Source organism: Peromyscus maniculatus, chromosome 2, assembly GCF_049852395.1.
Source record: "Peromyscus maniculatus bairdii isolate BWxNUB_F1_BW_parent chromosome 2, HU_Pman_BW_mat_3.1, whole genome shotgun sequence".
NCBI lineage: Eukaryota > Metazoa > Chordata > Mammalia > Rodentia > Cricetidae > Peromyscus > Peromyscus maniculatus.
The window spans coordinates 78,961,803-78,984,091 of record NC_134853.1 but is presented as its reverse complement, the minus strand read 5'-3'; the positions used below and the strand labels follow the sequence as shown (position 1 = coordinate 78,984,091).

General features: G+C 41.4%; 1 protein-coding gene across 7 annotated transcripts in view; it reads right to left on the bottom strand.

Moving 5' to 3' along the window:
• Positions 1–22,289, bottom strand: part of Znf462 (zinc finger protein 462) — a 179,492-nt gene that overhangs the window by 79,375 nt on the left and 77,828 nt on the right. For all 7 annotated transcript variants that reach the window (XM_076564229.1, XM_076564228.1, XM_006985266.3 and 4 more), the window contains exon 2: positions 450–702. In XM_076564229.1, the coding sequence (XP_076420344.1) occupies positions 450–669 (220 nt within the window). In that variant the 5' untranslated portion in view covers positions 670–702. The remainder of the gene's footprint in view (positions 1–449; positions 703–22,289) is intronic.

Sequence of the window (22,289 nt, the reverse complement as noted above, 5' to 3'; positions counted from 1 at the left end):
GAGTAAAATGAGAAAAAGTAGAGCCAAAGAGAATATAAAATGCATCCACACAAATCAGCACAATTGCAGTTATTCTTCACTAATAAGCATCACATTCAACAGGCACGATGACTCAGGATGCAGTCCGGAAGACTATCCACAGAGCACTAATAATGAAGATGTCATAGATAGCTTTAGGTATAGAATCAAGACAACTTTCATCTACTGTAGGATTTATTCCAGAGCTTTCCAAGATACTTTGTTTTCAAAATTAAAAGTAGGACACACAGGGATGCTAAAAGGATCATCACCTAAGATGACTAAGAGAAAAATGATATTTAAACAGTAAAAATGACTTGCAGGGAGTAAGAAAAGTACAGAAGCCACACATAAGAACTATGGTAAAAGTAATAATAACAACGAAAGAGCAATTAAGCTTTACCCGACACGTAAGTTTAGTGTAGAATTACCTGATAAATCTTCCGCAATCACAAACTCATCCTTTATAGTAGAAAACTCCACCTCTGTCTGATTACTTGCATTCATGGACCCGGATGGTGGTTCCTCATCATTGTCCTCTGCAACATCAGTGGGCTGCAAGAATGCCGTGTGGACATCCTGGATGTGCGCCTTGAGATCTTCATAAGATGGGGCTCGGAAGTCACAGCCATCACACTGAAGCACCTCCATGATCAGGCGCTACTCCTCTCTCACATCAGGAACCTGAGGCAGAAGTCAGAAGGAAGCTCGTGAGGAATGCACTCACCACAAACCTTGAGTGGCTACAGCCGCTAATGGAATAAACCCCAACATCAGTACATTTCTCCCGCTCCTCTTTGCCAACTCGAACACTGGCCAAAGAAAGGCAATCAGATATAACAGAGACAAAGTCCTTGACTTCCTAACTTCAAAGGAAAGAAAATCTAGATAAATGTTTTCTGGTTTGCTAGATCTTCAAATGCCACTTGTCAAGGAAACATTAATACTTCAAAAGTTTGTGCAGATATTTGCGTTTCTCCACCACATTCAGAATTCTAGGTAACTTAAAGTTGATTCTGATTTCCCCTTGGACCTTTTCTTTTTGAACTAGAATCTTCTCAGAAAGAAAGAGGACATACCCAGAGAAGGGCAAGGAAATTTCCATTTCTTTTATCCACTTCCATATTGTTGCATTAGTGTGTTTTAACACCAAATGGTAATAGGATTGATTCTTAGAAATGGCTGTGGCTTTTAGTATCGCTTTTATTATCTTAATAACTGTATTGATACTGGGGTTCACATCTTTCTTCTTTTCCCCAAACAGTGTGGCTCTCCCCCATGAGGTAAGTGGTTATTTGCTCTTTTACTACCTACCAATTAAAACCTAACAGCTTCACCAGTCTAATTAGGTCATAAACTATTTCTCATGAGATTTCCAAGCAGCCAACTTTAGATGACAATCGAGTCTGGTTTAAGAGTGTACTTTGGTACTTTGGTTTGCATTAAGACCTCAGAAAAACTAGCAGTTCTGAAGAGGGGCTTCTGGGGTCAGGGCTTTCCTTTTCCACTCCTTCTCATTTACAAACAGGAAGTGTATACTTGGATAAAAAACAACAACAACAAAATCAACCTGTGAGCCTGGTGTGGAATAAGGCAAAGCATGGTCCCTTTGCCTTATTCTGTAATTCACCATGTGACTGAAATCTATGGAAAGCTTCACGCTACCTCCATGGAGAGTCCCACCATGAAGAAGTCAGCATATTGGGAAGGTGTAGTTAGTTCTTCCTATATTAGTATATATTCCTGCGAGGAGATACCCAATTAATGTCTAAATGAATTGGTTAGTTCATGAAGTGCATCACAAACCCAACTAAGTCACTGTAATCTAGAACCAAGTGTCTTAAGAATTCCAGCTGCAGCCAAATCCTTTTATGATACAATTTTCTATACCTCTTATAAAAGTCATGTGATTTCTGCTGGAGGAACAAAGTCCAGTAATAATATGTCAGTGGAGTGCAAGGAGCCATGGCATGAGATTTTCTATGAAAGAATGCTTCAGCCAGTAGCCTGCTAAAATAAGTTCTGGTGAAGTCCAGCTCTGGACAGAGCTTTGCAGAGTGAGACCGAGATATTTTACCTCCTCTTCTTTCACCCAGCAATTTATCCTGTTTCAATAAACATTGAACTGGGCACCAGAGTCCTTTCGGCTAACTAAGTCTCAATATTCCAGATACACAAGCTTTTATGTCTGAGCACCAGCCTAAATTGTGTGGAAGAGGTTGCTATCAGCTCTGGATCAAATTACAGCAGTCACCGAGGCCCCACCCCACTTCTCCTTTCGCACAGTCCATTAGACCTGAAAACAAATTTTTCCATGGTGCAGACGACTCCTGCATTTAGAACACTTCACAGAAAAAAAGCAGATCATCCAATGCGCACTCCCCATCCCCCAAGCTTAGTCCTTTCATCTCAGCCAAGCCAGCCACAGCTCTGCTGAATGTGTTTATCACACTTGCAGGAGATAGGGGCTCCTGCGTCACTGAAGCTCTAAGACTCACTAAGCTGCCCTAGTCCTCTGAGCTGGAGGAGCAGCCATTTTAGCTCAGAGCCTCTCCTCCGTGCACAACATGGCTTCTCTTGGATTCTGCTAGGCTGACAATCACAAGTGAAACGCTACAAGGGCAGGCTGGGCTCCTCCGAAGCTCTACTCTTCCCAACAAAGAATTAACTGTTTTCATTTCTTCCCGAAAAGCAGCACCTTTCTCCTCCTCAGATGTCATTCACCAAGATCTCCAAAGGTTCTTTTATTCCATGATTGATAGGCTGGTCCGTTAGTCCCAGCAGAATACTGGTTAGATCAGGACGTCCCTGGACCAGATTTAGGGGTGTCCTGGAGAGGGGACCTCCAGAACGCCTTGGTTTCTTGGGAGTCGTCTTTCCACACACAGAAGACATACCATCCGAGGCTGCTAGCCAGATTCCAAAGTCGAATGACCTTTGTTAATCACCAGCCAGTCTGTCTGCATCAGCAGACCCTGCCAAAAGACACACCCTTCAACACAAAGGCTGTAGCTATTCCTTTTCAAAGAGGTTCTGTGAAGGCTCCATTGTGCAGCTCAGAGGAAAACAAAATCCCTTCCCTTCCAAACTTCAAGCCTTTAGAAATAACGCAACAAAGGGCTTTCTGCTGTGTCTCTTTTGGAGACTTTGAGCCTGGTTTGCGGGAAAACATCCACAAAAATGGCCCCTGCTTGCACCAGGAGAGCAGAGCACCTTCAGCATGGAGGCAGTCCAACCTACAGATGAAGTTCGTCTCTCCACACACTCCTCTAATATCTTCGTGTCTTCTGAAGCTGTTATCTATCAAGGATGCTAACCTCATTGGATGCAAACACTAACAGTCTCCTTGTTCTGCTACAAAGGAGATTAAAGGGTTATGAGATCAGAAGGAAAAAAAAAAGAGCCACTGATTTGGAAAAAAGAAGAGATGATGAAAGTGATTTTCTAATGGGTTCTAGCTTTAATGTTGTTGCAGTCTTGACCTCAAAAATAGCTCAGAGCCTTAGAAGAGGTTAATCTCCAGGCAGCTCCTACAACCACCAGCAGGTAGAGCTGAGTGGCCTTCCATCTGCTGTCTGCATCAGTACTGAAATGAGGATGTAGCCTCCTTTGAAAGCCATTTTGTCTTTGTGTACACGGCTCTCCTGAAGATGCTGACAGAAGAAGAAAACAGAAACCGCTGCTGTGGCCCAAAACAATCCAAGTAATTTGATGTATTTATGAGACTGGAGAAGTACACACAGGCAAAAAAGCATGAACGGGAGAAGTAGGAAAGGCTAGTCACCAAGCAAGCTGGACCTGGGGAGGACCCATCCATCCATCCATCAAGATGTATGTTTCGGGAGCAGAGCGTAACCCTCTAAGAAGCCAACAACACAGAACAAAAAAGATGATGCCTTAAAGCCTGTCTATCGACTGTTTCATCAACTCAGAAGAGCAACAGCTGATAGAGACTAACCTAGGTGTCTGCTATAAAACGGTGATTTAAAGTGAAAAGCCTTGATCTCGTATTTACCTCATTTAATAACACCTGTGATTATGAGATGAACAATCTTTTTCTCACTTATCAAATCAGCACAATCAAGAGGAGAAGTGGAAGTTTCTGAACTAACTGAAAAGAAATGCTATTTTTAAAGGTCAGGAGGCCAATATATGAACCAAACAGACATCCCCACCTCCCACTACCTACCCCTTCCAGGGCCATATCTCCTCCAGGCCCCTCAAGGCCAAATACACTTCCTTCAGATAACTCCATCTCTCTCTTTCTCTCTCTCTCTCTCTCTCTCTCTCTCTCTCTCTCTCTCTCTCTCTCTCTCTCTCTCTCTCTCCCTTTTCTTGGTTTTTCAAGACAGGGTTTCTCTGCATATCTTTGGCTATCCTGGAACTCACGCTGTAGACCAGGCTGGCCCCGAACTCACAGAGCCTGTCTCTGCTTCCCTAGTGCTGGGATTAAAGGTGTGCACCACCGAGCCTGGCTTGATAGCTCCACTTCTAATGCCTTGGGTGATAACCCCTGTGAAGTGAGTCGACTTCATTCTAAAATAGCCTCCACCTTCAGTGACCAGTTCTCGGTACAGGAAACCTTAAGCCACCCGAACTCTTCTTCCTCAAACTAGTTTTAACGAATGGCTTCTTCACTCCATACTAAAAGTCTGAGTTCAAAGTGTGATGTTTGGATGAGAAACTCCCAGGTCTATTGTCTATGTTTAGCAACGGCTTGAAGACATACCTGAGAGTGTTCACAGCATGCTAGAGATCTGGAAAACACACATTGGAATGAGGGAAAGGGTGGTGGGGACACATTCTGCACTTTCTCTATCTCGACACTAATCTGCATTGATCCCATTGCCCACCCACTGGTGCTGAGGACTTCAGGGTCCACTGTGCCCCAGGTTTCCTCCTGGGGACGAGAAAGCAGTCAAACCACAGTGTCCCTATGTATCCTTCCAAGCTCACGTGTCACTGGAGACGGGAGGTGTCCTTGCCGCTTCACAGAGGCTGACACTTTCAACCCTTGTCCAGGTCAGCTTGGTAAACACTACTCTTCTAGCTTGATAGCCAAGAGTATAATAAGGTGGTCCTCAAGTCAAGGTCCAACTGTCTCCAGGAAGTGACCAAATGAATACACCCAGGCCCTTCCTATCTAATCCTCTCTCTGACCACAGGACTGCAGATCAGAAATGAAGCTGTGTAGCCCCACGGCCATGTGATTAAGTAGCAACTAATTATAACCTTCAAAGCCTTGGAGAACCAGATCCAGATATACCAGAAGGTGCTTTTCCTCTGTCCACTCCAGAAACCTACTTTCATTTATAAGACACTGAACTCCCCAGATCTCCTCAGCGACAATTCTAATGATGGGCTTGAGTTAATACATGCTATTTCTCCTTGCTTTTCTTACTTTCCTCTGGGTGGAAATGTGAGTTATCCAAGGAGAAGATGGGTAATAGAATGAATGCATAAATGTTACAACAGCTGGACCAGAAATACAGAAAAATCAGCAACCTACCCACCACCCTGAAAAACTGTCTATTTCCAGGTCAGAGGTTATTCATACAATGAGGTCAAGAGGATAGGAGATGTATTAGGCTGATATTGCTAGTAACAAGCTCAGAACCAAAGAATAAAACAGAGAAGTCAAATACTAACTGACAAACTTGTAAATTCAGAGTTGTTATTCTTGGCAATGAGAGCTGTTTTGTATTGTTATTAATCATGCGCTCCTGCTGTGGCCAAAGTGAAAGTTCTACTTCTTTAAAAACCATTTAGAGACTCTTTACAACAGTACTTAAATGGGAATATGAGGTGGTATCTCCTTCAGAACAGTAGCGAGAGAATGCAGTTACAAATATAGATATAAACTATCCCATTATAAAAACACATATTTTATATGTATATTATATATATGAGTATGCATTTGTGAACTAGCTCATTCTGTTGGTTTAACTTGATCTCTGTTAGCAAGACCTAGGACAGTCCTGAATCAGTACAACTGGTGTGTATGCCATTCCCGTGTTAGTTAAGAAAACGACAACAAAGGATTCCAACACCAGGCTCCTTTCATTGATCCCACAGCATTTGGTAGTAGTATAGATCGGGGCTCAGCATGTGGTGTCTTCAAATGTCCTATCAAATGTTTATACGGTTTGCTACATGATCTAAGCAGTTCTGTGTGCTCTTGGCAATTCACCACATTAACGAAAGGTTTAACTTATCAGGGAGGATAAATAATTAAGGAATTCAGAAGGGAGACACAGCTGTTCTTCAAAAACAAATTTTCAGAAGAGAAAAGACTAATTCACAGTCACATATATAACCCCAAATATGATACTGAATACCAACAGTAGCAGGAAATACCATGAGGCCAAATCATGCCAATGCATGCAGCCTCTGTGGTACATGACCAATCTTGTCCATCTGCAGGACCTTGTACACAAACACGTCTAAAGCAAGCAATCTGCAGATTAATAACCCAGTCATCTTCTGGACAAGGATGCCAGTCTCCAAGTTATCTCTTATTTTAGGATTGCTTTGCTGAATAAAGTTTTCAGCATTATAGAGTATGCCGGAGGAATATTTCACAGTAAGTACCCGTGGAGGTCATCATTAGAATGAGATGAGCAAATCAGGAGAAGTAATTTAAGTAGCTAAAAAATGTCAGCTATGTAAGTAAGAAGTGATTCTGGCTGAGCAACCTGTTACGAAAGCAGGTAGTGAGTGTCTTGTACAGAGAGCTACTACAGACCTTGTGGAGAACTCACGAATTCCTTTGCAATGATAGAAGGCTAATTGAGGCCAACTAGCCAATAGGCAGTCTGCCAACACTCCTGATCTTAGAAAAGGAAGCCTGTGATTTGAACAAGATGATAAAAAGAGAGAAAAGACAAGAAAAGAAAGGAAGGAAACTGGGTGGTGTCTCAGCAGCTTTAGACTTCATTGTCTATGGAGGCAAAACTGCAGTTCACCAGGTAACTCTCAATTTTGAGAAATGTCCGGGCCATTTTCTTGAGATGTGGCTTAGAAACAAAATGAAGATGCCTCTCCCACACTGAAATTCTCAAAATGCAACCAGGAAAGAAAAAAAAAAAAACAAAAACCAGAGCCTGGCTCATCATGTTCTTTCAAATAATGGGAAAATGTGCTTAGTGTCAAATAAATAAGTTAGAAGTGATAAGGCCAGAAGGATTCCCTGAAATGCCACGGGCTCACAGGGAAGTTCTTTGAAAACTTTGAAGCTATTCTCACCCCCAAATTTCAAACAAGAGAGAACGGATTTCTCTTTTCCAGAGCCAAATCTCACCCAAATGGCAGAGACAGGAAGTCACAGTGTCCTTTATAGACACTTCAGAATGCTGGCTGGGTTTTCTGCAGGCACTTTCCACACGACAAGGACTCTCATTATAGAAATTGTAAAATTAAAGGGAAGTTGCAGACACGCTGCTGGGTCTCCATTACAGCACTGATTAAGACACAAAGTAAGCAGAACCTACAGTGAAAGCTATCTTCTACATTAGGAAAGACCCAAAATGAGGATTTCCTCTTTCCTCGTGGTCTCGCCAGTCCAACTGGCATTGGACATTGGATGTGTCTTCACAGCCAAACTACTCCTGGCTCCTAAGACCCAGCCACACACACTGACATTAACTCTCCATTCGGTTCTCAATGAATGAACCAGAAACCATTCTAATGTGTATCGATCATAACTCAAAGACAACTATGGGGAATGGTTGCTGAGTTGTGGAGTATTTAAAAAAGATTTGTCTGAGGAACATCTTTTTTTCTGGTGAAGGCCCACACTCCCAACCTAATCTCTTGGGAGATTTGTTCTCTTGCTGTTTTTTGCACACACGCCAGTTGTACTGATTCAGGACTGTCCTAGGTCTTGCTAAACTATCAGAGATCCGGTTAAACCAACAAAATGAGCTATTTCACAAATGCATACTTACATATATAATTTACGCATGTGTGTGTGTGTGTGTATGTAAAAGAATTTGAACAAACTCATGTGTGATGTGGATGGAACAGAAGACTACAAATGATAAAGATCACACTTTCTCTTATATGTGGAAACTAAAGTTCATTACAAAGAGACAGAGCCTGAGAAGGGTATTGGGGCATGGAAGTGGAGAGAGGATGGTGAATGTGTTAAATAGAGTTGCAAAGATAAAACTTATTTTTCCTAGTGCTAAGGATCAAACATAGGCTCTCATACATGCTCAACATGTTTGAGCTAATTCCAGGCCATGGGTGGAATGAATTCTAATCTTCATATAGCACCGTGGGATAACTTTAGCTGACAATCGTTAATCAAAGATTCTCCAATAACTAATAGGGAGGATTCCGAATGTTTCCACACAAAGAAATGGCACAGGTGAAGCAACAGATATGCCATTGACCCCAATTGGATCATCACGAACGTACTGAAGAATCACACTACACACCCAATAATATGTACAATCACTATGTGTCAATGAAAAACGTTAATTTCTTAATTACAAGAGAAACTATTGAAATTAGTTCCTCTCTTTACATGAGAACTGACCTGAACCTACCTGAAAAGGTTAGGCCATGGCACAATTACTCTTTCAGACGGGTTTCTTTTCCCAAACAACACTAAGCATGACAAACCATGGCTGCTCAGAGATGTAGGGATGAAAGTGCTAAGCAGCATGCTTTCTGGAAAGGCAAGCCATGGCTGTGTCTACAGGGCCCTCACACAAGGTTCTGCCCTTATTTATAAGGCATTCTAAGGTGGGAATGTCTGTTTGATTTAAATATTGATCTTCTCTTGGCTTCTACCATACTGAGCCCTTCAGTAGATTGTGTTTCTTCCTTATCAGATTAACAGCACTCCCCAAAACCTCACACACAACATACTGTATATTTACATAGGAGACGAATAGGTACCTAAAAATTGGGGTTTGAAAATTTTTGTCCTGTGGGTTTGTTTGTTTCTTTTCTTTTCTTTTCTTTTCTTTTCTTTTCTTTTCTTTTTTTTTTTTTTTTTTTTTTTTTTTTTTTTTTTTTTTTTTTTTGAGGAGTCTCAGGCTGGTCTTAAACTCTCTACAGAGCTGAGGATGAATTTGAACTTTTGACTCTCCTGCCTCCACTTCTCCAGTGCTAGGATTATGCTTGTGTACCACCATGTTTGGTTTATAGAACCCAGGACTTTGTGTATGGCAAACAAGCACTCTAACAACTCAGCCATCAGGAGATGGTTTTTGACAGCTAAGGAATATTTATTCTCTTACAATTCTCAATACACTTTCACCAAGTCCATCTGTCCTGAAAGACTGCTGCCCACCAAGAACTACAGAGAAACATAGACGTTTGCCTGCCAATGCAACTGTATGGACTTTATGGCCCTGTGGAAACACTACTGTGCTTAGTTACTTGGCCAAGCCCCACATTCCAAAAAACTTTAATGATAAACCCCACTTCTGTCCAAAGAACTTAGATATGCTGTCTTAGTCACTATTGAGTCATTGAAAAGAAAGAAGAAAGAAAGAAAGCGGGTGAGTGAGTGAGCCTGCAGAAATGCCTGTCCCACCAATTAAAGAATCTGTTCTCAGGTCGCTAAAACCAAAAAGTGACAGGAGTGTGATGTCTCTGCTGCCATCTTTACCTTGAGCAAGTCTTTTGAGGCTCTTACTTTGATTATGTTGCTAAATGAAGAGATTAGATCATGATATTCAACCTTTTTATATAAGAGACCATTTTACAAGATTTTTTTCTCATATTTGAAAAGCCACTTTGCTGATTGAGTTCATTTGGTTACTTTTTATCATCTTCCTGTGGCTGTCTTTCCATCACTCAAAGATTCTGTCTTCCAAGTGTCGTTTCCTGACAACCCCATCTAACATTAGGAACCACCTTCCCCTGTGAGATGCCCTTCACACATGCTCAGTTTCTCTCACGCTTCCTTATTTCTTTCATTTCTGCCTTGATCCCCATCTTTCTGCCTCACTAGAACACACACTTGGAACAGAATATTTCAGATGGCTTTCTCCTTAATCAATGAACAAACCGAGAACAGGTCTAAGTCTATTTTGTACATCTGTCTTGTTCACATAGTTATCATCAGTCCTGGGACAGAGTTACTTAGTACAACCAACAGATACACAGCAAGTATAAGTTGAACTGAAATAATGGAATGAAGAAATGAATCAGAGCTTCCAAAAGACAGGAGTCTAACATACCAGAAACAAGACTGGCCATTAGAGTTAGAGTCTGCAAACTCATGTCACCAGCAGTGATCCCAACCAGAGGTGGATCTGCCCCCATCATCTCCAACTTAGGGTATCTGACAGCATCTGCACATTATTTTAATTACCACAACTCATGGGGGTGCTGCTACTGGCATCTGGTGGGCAGAGTTCAAGGATGCTGTTAACACACGGCAATTTACAAGACAGCACCCAAAAGAAAGAATGGTCTGATTCTCATTGTCAATGTTGAGAGTGGAAACCATTCCACAAGTTATTTCCAGGTTATTTTTAGTATCCCTGTTCAAGCCCTTTCTGGGGTCATGGCTGGTTAGTTTCGGGGCCAAGTAGCTAACAATTTCTGTCCCTGTTTTAAGAAGTATGTCTCCATGACTCTAACTGATCTTAGCAGTTCTTATGCTAAATGTTGTCAAATTTAGTTTTTTTTTTTTTTTTTTTTTTTTTATTTTGGTAATTTCACTGAAAATCTTCCAAGAAAAATCCAAGATGAAGGTACCCTTCAGTAGTGTTAAGATCCATGCACTGTTGATGATCTGGTTTTGGTAAGGGCAATTACTGGGCAAATTCTACACTAAGTAACTTTATGGTCTTCAACCACGATTCTACGGAAAACACCATACAGATTTTCTTCTGTTTGGTGTGTAAACCACCCTTCCCAGGTGATAGGGCACCAGGCTACTCAAAAATCCTTCTTCAAAGGACAAATAATTTGTTCCTTTTTGTTCTTATATCCCCAGGGCCCTAGCACAGGTCTGGCTCTGGTTAGTGTGAATGAGTGACTGTATATACGCCTACTCTCCAGGAGAAAAGTAATGAGTAGTACAAACTCAAACTAAGGCCACTATGAATGAAGGAATGAAGCTAACGAGTGCCATAGGACACTCCCCACCCCAGCTGAGAAGGCTAATGAAGCCACATGACAGCCATGTGACACATGACTACTGACATACTAAGAATTCTGAGGCTTCTTCATGGAGAAGAAATCTCCAGTAGCATTGTTCCATCCATGCAAACATCACACTGCTAAGCTGCCTGAACTGACAGACACCTGTAGCCACTCTGGAGACCATGCGGTCACCTTTCCTCCAGAAAACTACTTTATGCTTATCTACAAAGCCGTCTCTGGAAGCCCGAGTAGCATTTCTCCCCCTTACAAATGGAAACTGTGTTTTCAGCAGAGGAAAGTAGAGCACATTTATGTAGGGACAGTTTCTCCTCCTTAGCTAAAGCAATGTACGATTTGAGCCTTCCTGAAGAATCAACTCTAAAAGCTGATCATCTGTAGACTTGCCACATTTACTAGATGAGAACTCTTAAAAGATTAGCTAGTCCAATCTGAGCCAACATCTTCCTCTTTCAGACAATAAACTGGTTTTAAGAAAAATAGCCTATCCAAGACTTCTTGGGACTTTTGAAAATCCATAATTTGAGAAATGAAGTCAGCAGTAAAGACATACATGTTATTCAGTTTAGTAACAACTATTCCTACTTCACGTCCATGTTTGTGCCTTTCCAGGTATTCTCAGTAGTAGGATGAGTTTCTTCACCATTACTCTAGTGTCTCCTCTGCTCTGAATTCAGACTCAGGGGAAGAACAGGAAAGGTACAAAAGCTGTTGAGTATTCAAAGGACGTCTTAGGCATGCAAGAGGCGTGTTCATACTTCTGGAAAGCACACTGGGGAGGCTGAAAGTTGCTGACAAAGGTAAGAAGTGAGGAAGGAATGCTGTGGCACTGAATTATCTTTCTTCAGACTCCAAGTTCACGGAATAAGAGCAAGGTTATGGAGGAGCTTGATGCCTGCCAAATCCATCCTGTGAGAAACATCGTTTTGTTTCTTACGGAAAATGTGCTCTGTCAACAAAGTCACTGGTGAGCTTGGCTGAAAGAGCCTTAGGGACAACTGGAAATATTAGGGTCAGATCCATGTAAGGTAGAAACAGGAGAGCAGTCAGAAACACCTGGCAAGGAAGGCAGCCTCCCAGGGGTTTAGCCACTGAGAAATTGAGACCAATAACACCAAAGCATTGTTGCCAAATCTTGCAAAGTCAAAGTACATATTTTCATCTCAAACTCACTGCAACATGGAGTTCTTTTTCCTTCCTTCCTTCCTTCCTTCCTTCCTTCCTTCCTTCCTTCCTTCCTTCCTTCCTTCCTTTCTTTTGTTTTGTTTTTTGAGACTGGTTTCTCTGTGTAGCCCTGGATGTCCTGGAACTAGCTCTGTAGACCAGGCTGGCCTCAAACTCAGAGATCTGCTTGCCTCTGCCTCCTGAGTGCTGGGATTAAGGTGTGCACCACCACTGCCAGGCAGAATTATTTGTCTATATTGACTAACATATTAACTTATTTTTATCCTTCTTTTTAGTTTAAGTTTTTGTTGTTACTGTGACAGGGTCTGGCTATATGGAGCTCTGAGTGTCCTGGTACTCACTACATAGCCCACACTGACCTCAAACTAATAGAAATGATTATTCTGTTACAGTCTCCCAGGTGCTGGGATTGCAAGTGTATCACCAGCCCCTCTTACCATTATCCTTTATTCCTTGATTAATATTGATAATATTAATTATTAGGGGATAATATTTTTCAGATTTTTTAAAAAGTTAAATACCTCCAGAAATCTAGGAATGATCTTAAACTACAAAAATAGTTTTCCACTGAGTGGTTGTGGCTCAAGGCCTTTAATCCCAGCACTCAGGAGGCCATGGCAGGCAGTGGATCTCTGTTCAAGGCCAGCCTAGTCTACCAAACAAGTTCCAGGACAGCCAGGGCTACACAAAGAAACCCTGTCTCGAAAAACAAAACAACAACAATTCCAAAACGTCTTTTACAAAAAGGTCCAGTATCAATGATGAGAAGATGCTGAGAAGCCACGCCTGCTCATGTTTTGCCTCTACACAGAATATTTTCACTGGCATTTTGAGGTCCTAAGTAATTCCCAACCTTCAAGGCAATGGTTCTCAAAGGCTGGTCTCAGGAGTGCCTGCAGGGACTGAACTAGTTTGGAATTCAAATTCTCAGGTTGCAACCTAGGCTTGAACCAGAAACTCTGTAGGTGAAGATCAACTTCTTACAACTTCAGAGACACTATAAAGCCCAGTTTTAAGAATAAATTCCATTTTTCTCTGCAGTGTGAGGCCCTGAGACCACCAACTAAGACCCCAGCAACTCCCTTTCCTGTTGCACAGCAATACTGCTTTAGATGCATTTCTGGCATTCCTAGTCCCTCCAGGCATAACATGACCTTGCTATCAAGTAGAGACTTGGGGGCGGGGTGACCTGCAGGAACACCTTGGGCCAGGGAAATCCCTACCCCCAGGCTACTTATGTTCCCCATCACAATAAATTTAGCAAGACAATATAGCAACAGCTGAGTCTATAGAAAAGGTTAACATTCCCACCTGGGAAGGGGATTAGATCAGACCCTTCCCAGAAGACCCCACCTGCCATTTCCCTGTGACCTCAAGCTTCACAGGGTCTTAGGAGGTGCTACAAAGGAGGGAGAAGCTTGGCTGAGGGTGCCATTCCAGTGATTCAGGAGACTGAGTCACTCAAGTTTTTGTCAATATCCTTCAGTAAACACATTGGTTCACCCAGCTGGACTTCTCACTTTGGTTGGTCAATGTCTTTCCATCTGGAGCAAACAGATATTTCTTTACATTATCCCAAGACAGTCACAAGCCAAATGCAATTGAAATGAATATTAATTGTACAGTTTTAAAGATCAGGTAAGAGGATGAATGTTGGCGACTATTTCACACTTCTTTGCAGATCCAGCATCATAAGGGTCAATGAAGCATCTTTTAAGAACAATTCTTATCCTTAAAAAGAATGAATGATATGATGGATGCAGTTCATGGTCTTTACAAACTTCAGAATGGTTCATGACATGATATCCTTGGCATTTCTAAAGTAGAACATGACGACCCTTGTGGGGGAGGGGTCAGAGTATTTCTAAGAGTTGACTAAAGCCTCAGGACACTAGATTCTTCCACAAGGGAAGCTTTTGTGATGAATAGGCTATCTCCAGAAGATAAGTGGGTTGATTGTTTTACTAAAACTGCAATGCAAAGCTAAACTGTCAATAAGAAACTCCAGAAAACACCAAGGTGTTCAGAAATTCTTCAGAAGAAAGGTCTATGCTTTAATCCAGCCAAGAACTTCCGGGGGAGAGGGGTGTTGCTGCCAACAAAAGCTTGGCTAAGGGCTGAAACTTTAAAATCCGAGTTCAGGGACAAATCATTAGCCATGCCCTGTCTGAGAACACAACCGAGATCCCTTAGACTGCTGAAGGACTCCAACAGAAAACAAACCGTCCAGCCCCAAACTCACACTTACCTGAGAACCGAGCTGGGCTAAAGGAGATTTGACAACCCAGAAGATTTAGGGGTGGGAGAGGAACCCCAAAAAAAGTTCTAATGGTTATATCTCAATCAACAAGTTAGGGGGAAATACACTAAGGAGGGTGCAAGGAAGAATTGGCATGGAAAAGACCAACGAACAATCTCTTCGGAAAGAACAGGACGCAGAAGAAAATTATATACAGCAATTAACAGAAAGTCGATGGAGGATGAGATCAAAGATGAAGTGATAAGACTTGGGGATGAGATGAAAGGGAGCTGGCAACTGAAGAAAGAAGCTGATGACACCAATAATACCACTGTAGAACTAATAAATATGTTATAGTTAGAAGAGGAACAGTCCGCAAACCAAAAACAAAGTTGATGATATGGAAAACAGTCTTCAAAACACTGCAGGAAAGGGACAAGCAGATGAAAGCAGGTGGGGAAGATGACAGATAAGGGCTGAACACAGAGACCCAACAACATACAGATGAAAGTATTCGAGAAGTTGACAGCACAGCGAAACAAGACATGCTCAGATCTGGGATAGAAAATAGTTAAAATGACAGAGTGGCTGATGTTCCTGGAAAAAGTAATACAGACTCGTCACCACTGAGACACATTGTGATCAGGATTTCAAAGTGTAAACAAGGAACTCTAATAACTTTGGGACATACAGGGAAAATGCTCAGTGGCCTTTGTGGTTTTCACTGAGGCGTTTAGCAATGGCCAACAGTGAGTCCGTGTCCACACAGGCTTGAGAAAAAAAAATTAGGACCCGCGCAGTCAGTTCCCAACTAAAGTTCCCACCATGTATAAAAGCATCAAAAATTAAAACAGAAAACAAGAGGATACTCATTAATAACTCTTTTTCAATGTGCTACTCAGGAGACTGGAGAGATGGCTCAGAGGTGAACAAGAGTGTACCTCTTACTCTTGCAAGGGCCAGACCTGGATTCCCAGCACCCACACTGGGCTGCACACAACCACATGCAACTCGGGGACCTGATACCTCTGACCTCCTCAGACACCTGCACTCATGTGCACATACCCACACACAGACATACAATTAGAAATGAAAAATTTAAAAAGTACTCAATGATAAAAGGTACGCCCAACCAAAAGAAAGTTCAAATCTCAAGATCTCAAGAGGGAATTGTCAAATTAGTAGAGGGTGTGTGCAATGAATCCACTTACACTTTCAACTACAATTAAATGATTTATAATACTTGCAAACAAAATATGACCTTTTAACTGAATGATTATAATAATAAATGACTCCATTGTGGTCCCCAAAGTGTATACAAGGTTAAAAAAATAATAAATCCTCAAATATTTTAACAAAATGGCAAGGAGGAGTGAAGAGGGTAACTACATTTAGGTAAATATTCATAACCCACACAGAGTATTATGTAAGTAGCGTATAGTGATGTTAATAAAACTCCCAAAAGGGGCAGGGCTGTGGCTCGGTTGGTAGAGTACTTGCCTGGCACACATGAAACCTTAGGTTTGGTTCCCCACACTGCAAAAAATTATGTAGTGGCACATTCCTATAACCTCAGTGCTCAAGAATTGGAAACAAGAGAATCAGAAGTTCAAGTTCATTATCCACTATGTAGCAAGTTTGAGGTCAGCCTAGGATAATGAGGCCCTGGCATTTAAAAAAGTAAGTAAAACAAATAAATACACATTTACATGAAACTTCAAATAAAAGTATAAGTGCACTAATTAAAGTTAATGTTCAATTAATAATAAAATAAAAACAATTACATAACTTTCAATTACTTGAGGGAGGAAATCAAAGACAACATAAATGGTGTTGTAAATGCATAAGACAAATAAGATCCAGTGGAAATATAAACAAGAATGTAGACGATTAATCAAGTTCAAGTGTATGTGTTCTATCAAAATGTGTGAATTGGATCACCTCTCCTCTGGAAAATATCCCAGAGCAGATGAAAAACTAAAATTCTAATTGTGTTTTGCTTATAGAAGATATAGACAAATGACATAACGTTTGAGAGTGATGGTATGTATCAAGAAGATACCAAGCAAAATAAAATAAATAGAGCTTCTCATCAGTATTATTCATGGCTAAGTTTTCTGAACAGAAGTTTTCTGGGTGAGAAAGACAAGTTCTTCATAATGTAAGAGCACAATCTACAATGAAGATTTATAATGAATATTTGTGCCCACCTAACAGCACCAAGTAGACACCAAAATAATGGCAACAGATACAAGAAATAGGCATAAGCATTTAATAGACTAAATGGAGAAAGACAACTAAGGATATAATTAATATCATTAACAAAATTGAGTTAAAAGATACGTTTCAAATTTTAGATCCTAGAAATGGAAAACATACTTTTGTGTTTTTCGAGGATCTGTGGGATATTTGCAGAGGTTTTCAAGTGCCCATGGAGGCTTCTGAAAGTCCTTAATGCCCAAATTGAGAGATAATAAATTACAAATCGAGAAGAGAGTCTATCATTTCTATTTGCAATGCAATAAAGCTAGAGGGAAAAGGAGGCAGATTTCCAAGCACTTGGGGAATTTTTTTTAATATTCTACTGAATAATTTCTCAGATAATCACAAAATCTGAACAGCAGACTATAACTTTTGGAAGGGCACATATCTAAATGTAGAATTTGGGGGGAAAAAAGAGTTACCTAGAGGACTTTTTGTAGTTATATCAAAATTATAATCCGATAAATAACAGGGCTGGGGGTGCCACTCAGTTGATAGAGTACATGCCTAGGATGTGTGAAGCCCTGGGTTCAACCCCTCATACCACATAAATGGATTTGGTGGCCTCCACCTGCGCTCCCAGCACCTAGAAAGTAGAGGCAGAAAAATCGGGACTTCAAGATCATCCTTGGCTACATTAAAACCCTGTCTCAAAACATGTCATGAAGAGCCGGGCGTTGGTGGCGCACGCCTTTAATCCCAGCACTCAGGAGGCAGAGCCAGGCGGATCTCTGTGAGTTCGAGGCCAGCCTGGGCTACCAAGTGAGCTCCAGGAACGGCACAAAGCTACACAGAGAAACCCTGTCTCGAAAAACAAAAAAACAAACAAACAAACAAAAAAAAAAAAACATGTCATGAATAAATAAGTAAGGAAAACAGAAAGAAAAAAAAATTCTTAAAGTAAAACCTATTCAATGATCCATATACTTAGCACGTAAAGGAAAGTGGGAAAATCAGGAGTCGAAATAATAACCGGGCATGGTGGTGTATACCTTTAATCCCTGCACTTGGGTGGCAGAGGCAGGTGAATCTCTGCAAGATAGAGGCCAGCCAGGGCTACAGAGTGAGACCCTATCTGGAAAGCAAAACAAAACAACAAAAAACAAACACTAACAGGACACAGTAAGTACGTTACTTAAACACAGATATGCACATATAAAGCTATATAAAATTTAATTAAACCAAAGAATAGCCTAATTAACAATAAAAGGGGGTAGAGCAAAACACAAATACAGAAGAGTAAGTACAGATAGAAAAGGAAGCACATTGTTGCAAGTTGCAGTGTTTAACTTATGGCAATTGGTTAATGAATATAATAAATAATCGTCTAGAAATTCAGAGATTATCTAAATTAATTGACAAAGGGACACCCCCCTGCCCATCTCCCCGCCCCAATGGAAGACTAGTTGAAAACCTTGTCCAACAGGTTTAAGAAGTTTACAGGAAAGTTACAGGAAGCAGTAAAGCAAATTCTTCTCAAACTGTCTTGCCTACTGCACAGGATCCTTACCAAAACCAGGGTAACAGAGCCCTCAAAACTCAGCTTCAAGTGACAATGACAGCTTGATTAGGACTAGGTGAGGTGGCCCCAGGCCAGTAATCCTAGCACTCAGGAGCCAGAGGTAGGCAGATCTTAGGGGGCTTGAGCCTAGACTCATCCACACAGTAAATTTCAGGCCGCCAGGGCTATATCATCTCAAAAAAACAAAACAAAAAGACTGCCACTGTCTCTTCCAAATAATATCTGGGTACCCATTAAAGGACTGCCAGTCCATGAACGGGTGCGGGGCTGCCATAAAGAGGCTAGCGTTTCAATGCAACGAGTCTATCAGTGCTGTTTGAAATCAAAAGACAAAAACCAATTTGTTCAATACAGAAAAGGCTGAGGACACTTGATACATTTTAAGGTAAACTCAGCATCATAATTAATAATTAAAATAGAAAAACTCTGAGCTTAAGAATAAAAGTTGAAAAATTCAGGCCAAACCCAAACAAGTCCAGGCTATGGTGGCCTATGGCTATAATCCCAGAACTAAGGAAGCAGAAGCAGGAGGACAGGGGGTTCAAGGTCAGGCTCTTGCTAAACACTGATTTTTGAGGTTATTCAGGGCTCCAGGAGATCCATTCTGCAGTAAACAAAAGTAGATGAAAGAAACCGGGTAAGAATGCACACTGTGTGCTGTGGACATACTGAGCAATACATTTGTACTAGATAACAGACAGAAAGCTGAGGAGTGGGGGGAAAGATTATCTAGGTTCAGTCCCAGGAAATGAGACTTCCATTCTATGAAAGGAGCTGAGGGATTTACTCTTACAATAGGTAAAATACATTTACAATCCAGGGTCATTTGGTGAGCAGACTGGCCATCTGGGAATTTCAACTCCTTCTTTCCAGTCTCTCCTCCAGACACCTCGCATTCCTTTGCTTCCTGGGCCTCCCAGTCTCTAATGACTTCATTATCTCAGATAATCTGTACTGAGATTTTACAACTTTAGCCTTCAGGTCACAGAGATGATTTTCAGTTGATACCTGTTTAACCCGAGTCTCAGTCAACAGGGTGCTACAGCCCATTTAAAGGCCTTTGGCTTCCACGCAAAGAACAGCTACATTCTAGCTCCCTCTTAAAGGGAGTTACGAAGGTGGAAGGAAAACTGGCCAAAGTTCACAGCCCGTTGTCTAGAACAATGTAAATGAGAATTCTTCTTCAAATTCTCTTTTCATAGCCTCAAATTGGTGTCTCTGAAAACTCACCAAGCAACCCAGATGTTTGCAGAGCTAAGACTGTCTTCCACTCCACACTGCCTGGTTTTGAAAGAGCTGTCTATTTTTCACGGGTCTTTGTCTGAACCTCCAGACACTCCACCTCTCCCTTGGCTACTTCCTGCCATAATGGAAGGTACACTCCCATTTCCCATCTAAGAGTGATTACCGGACTTGGGCTCCTGTTCCATTACTGCTTCTTCTGGAGTTCCTGATAGTAGAGTTAAAAATCTTGGCTTAGATCTCAATTCCATAGCTTATAAACTATTACAAACTTGAAATTCTCCAAACCTCTACTTCTTTACTTATGGGAAGTGACCCTTGTATCATGGGGCTGTTGTATGAAATGATCTAGATAACGAACATAAAGCTTTTCACATCATTGTCTGGCATAAGCAAAGGCTTAATTATAATTGCCATAATTACTATTATTTTTTTTCTTTTTAAAACAAACTGCTTTGTGTTCCTTGGATTCCAATTCTCTACAGCTGGCTTTTCTAACTGCCAAGATCAGGAACAACCTTCTTAGGAAGAATGAGAGGCTAGTTTAACTTCAAGCCCTTGCTAAACCACTGTTTACACAGTATGTGCCATGGAAGCCCAAGTTTCCTTTAAAGAATTCCCTTCCCTGGACACCTGTAACTCTCCACTCTCCATACTTAGCAGTCCCCCAGCACCATCAGTTTGCATGTATCCTTCAGACTCAATTTAGAGTGTAGCTTCTCAACCTCAGCACTCCCTTGACAGCAGAAGCCAGATCACTTCTTTGGAGGGTTCCCAGGGCACTGAGGACATTTAGCATCATTCCAGAGGCTATCTAACCAAGCATTGATATCTGAATCAGGAATAATAAGCATCATTACTTCTACTGGTCTCCCCAAAGACACCACAAAATGCCCCCTAATAGGGTGAAATAGTTTCCAGTAGAATACCATTTGTTTTTCTACAAAGCCTTTCCTGATACCCCAAAGCTATCGTTTTCCGCACAGCATCATCTGCCTGTCTTCCCCACATGAGCATTATGAGTTCCCTGAAAGCAGGAACTGGAGCTGTTCAACCCCAGCTCTAGCTGCAGCCTAGAGCCTGCATTGTGTTCCTCCACCACATGGAAGTAAATGGAAGCGATAGTTTGATCACAGGTTTAAGGACAAACTTCAAATGAACTTTGGTTTCAAGGAAACTTTTTCTAAAGATGCATAAATGTTGGGCAATGCTCTCTGTGTTTTTGAGTGGTACAGAGTGGGACATGGTGAAGAAGCACTGCTAAGGTCCCATCTGGCCATGAATCACAGGCCTGGTGGCTGCAGGCTATTCCAGGGCAGATCAGCAAAGCCCTTCTGAAGCCTTGTTCCCTGTCCTCAAGGACATGTCATCTCCCTCTCTCATCTCAATGCAACCTTTGTCTTAAGACTTGAGACACATTTGGCAGTGTGGGACTTAATGATTTGTTTCCACCTCTGTCCTCCTTTTCTCTAGCCTTGTGCTCATTACTCTGTTCCTCATACTGCTCCTGCCTCTAGCAATGACATTTCAGACAAAGGGTGTCCTCACAAAATCTAACTTTCACTCATAAAACATGACTGTGTTCCAGGAGACTGGTGTATTTGGAGGATGAGAATCATCAGGGCTGGAAAGAACTAATCCCAGTTTATTTCTGTGGAAATAAACTCAAAATCATGAAGTCCTTAAAAGATTCACATATTAAGAATGAGGTTACTGATAGACAAGGCACAATGCAGAGCAGGCAAGGCTTTAGTCACCAGAGCAGAGGACCCCAAATATCTAGCTCCTACATTCCAAAATCTTTACTTCTCCTTAAGGAATGTGTAAGTTGGAAAATATTACACATAGTCTTTTACAATTTAAAATACAATAATATATGCTAGCATATAAATAATTGGAAGACAGGGGCCCCAATCCCTGAACAGTGAAGTCGTCAGCATGAGTTGCAAAGCACTTTCACTTTGTCTTAATTCCAGCCTCTTTAATGATTGTAGTTTTTTTATTAGTGTGTGGGTTTTACAAGCTGGAAAACGATTTTAAAGTTTAAGTGTTTTCACTAAGAACTAAGAAAACAAGCTAACTCATCTCTCTTTAAAGAAAAAAAACAAAAAACAAAAAACCAACTCCAGGTCCACAAATGGCTAGCCAGCAAGGCAGCCCACATTTCAGAGAATGTGGGTGTGTGTGATCACTTTGGTGCTTAAATACTTTATGAGTTCACACAATAACAAGGTCATGTGACCAAAATGGCACAGCCAAGACTGACCACAGAACACTAACTGTCTATTAGCAGATGGACCAACCTCAATGCTCTGCTAGCAGACTTCATAAACTTCAACCCACATCAGATGGACCTCAGAATAGAGACAGGAGGCTGTAAAAGGAGTCCACATTTGAACTTCCGTTTTAATCAATCAGTGGACTCCAATGATCGACCTTCTATCACACACTCTACTTTGCTCCATCACGCATATGGGAGAGTACAGACTCTTTTCTTCTGGGACCATATTCTTGACCATCTACCTCAAAACTCATAGAAACACCTTAAATGCCTCTCCAGGAAATCTGAGCAGCAATATTACCCTCTGAAGATATGTGGGACAGCAACTATGCTCACCTCATCCCACAAATGAGATCCTGAGATCAAGGTGGAAAATCTGAGATTCAATGAGGTAAAGTCTGGCTTTGAAG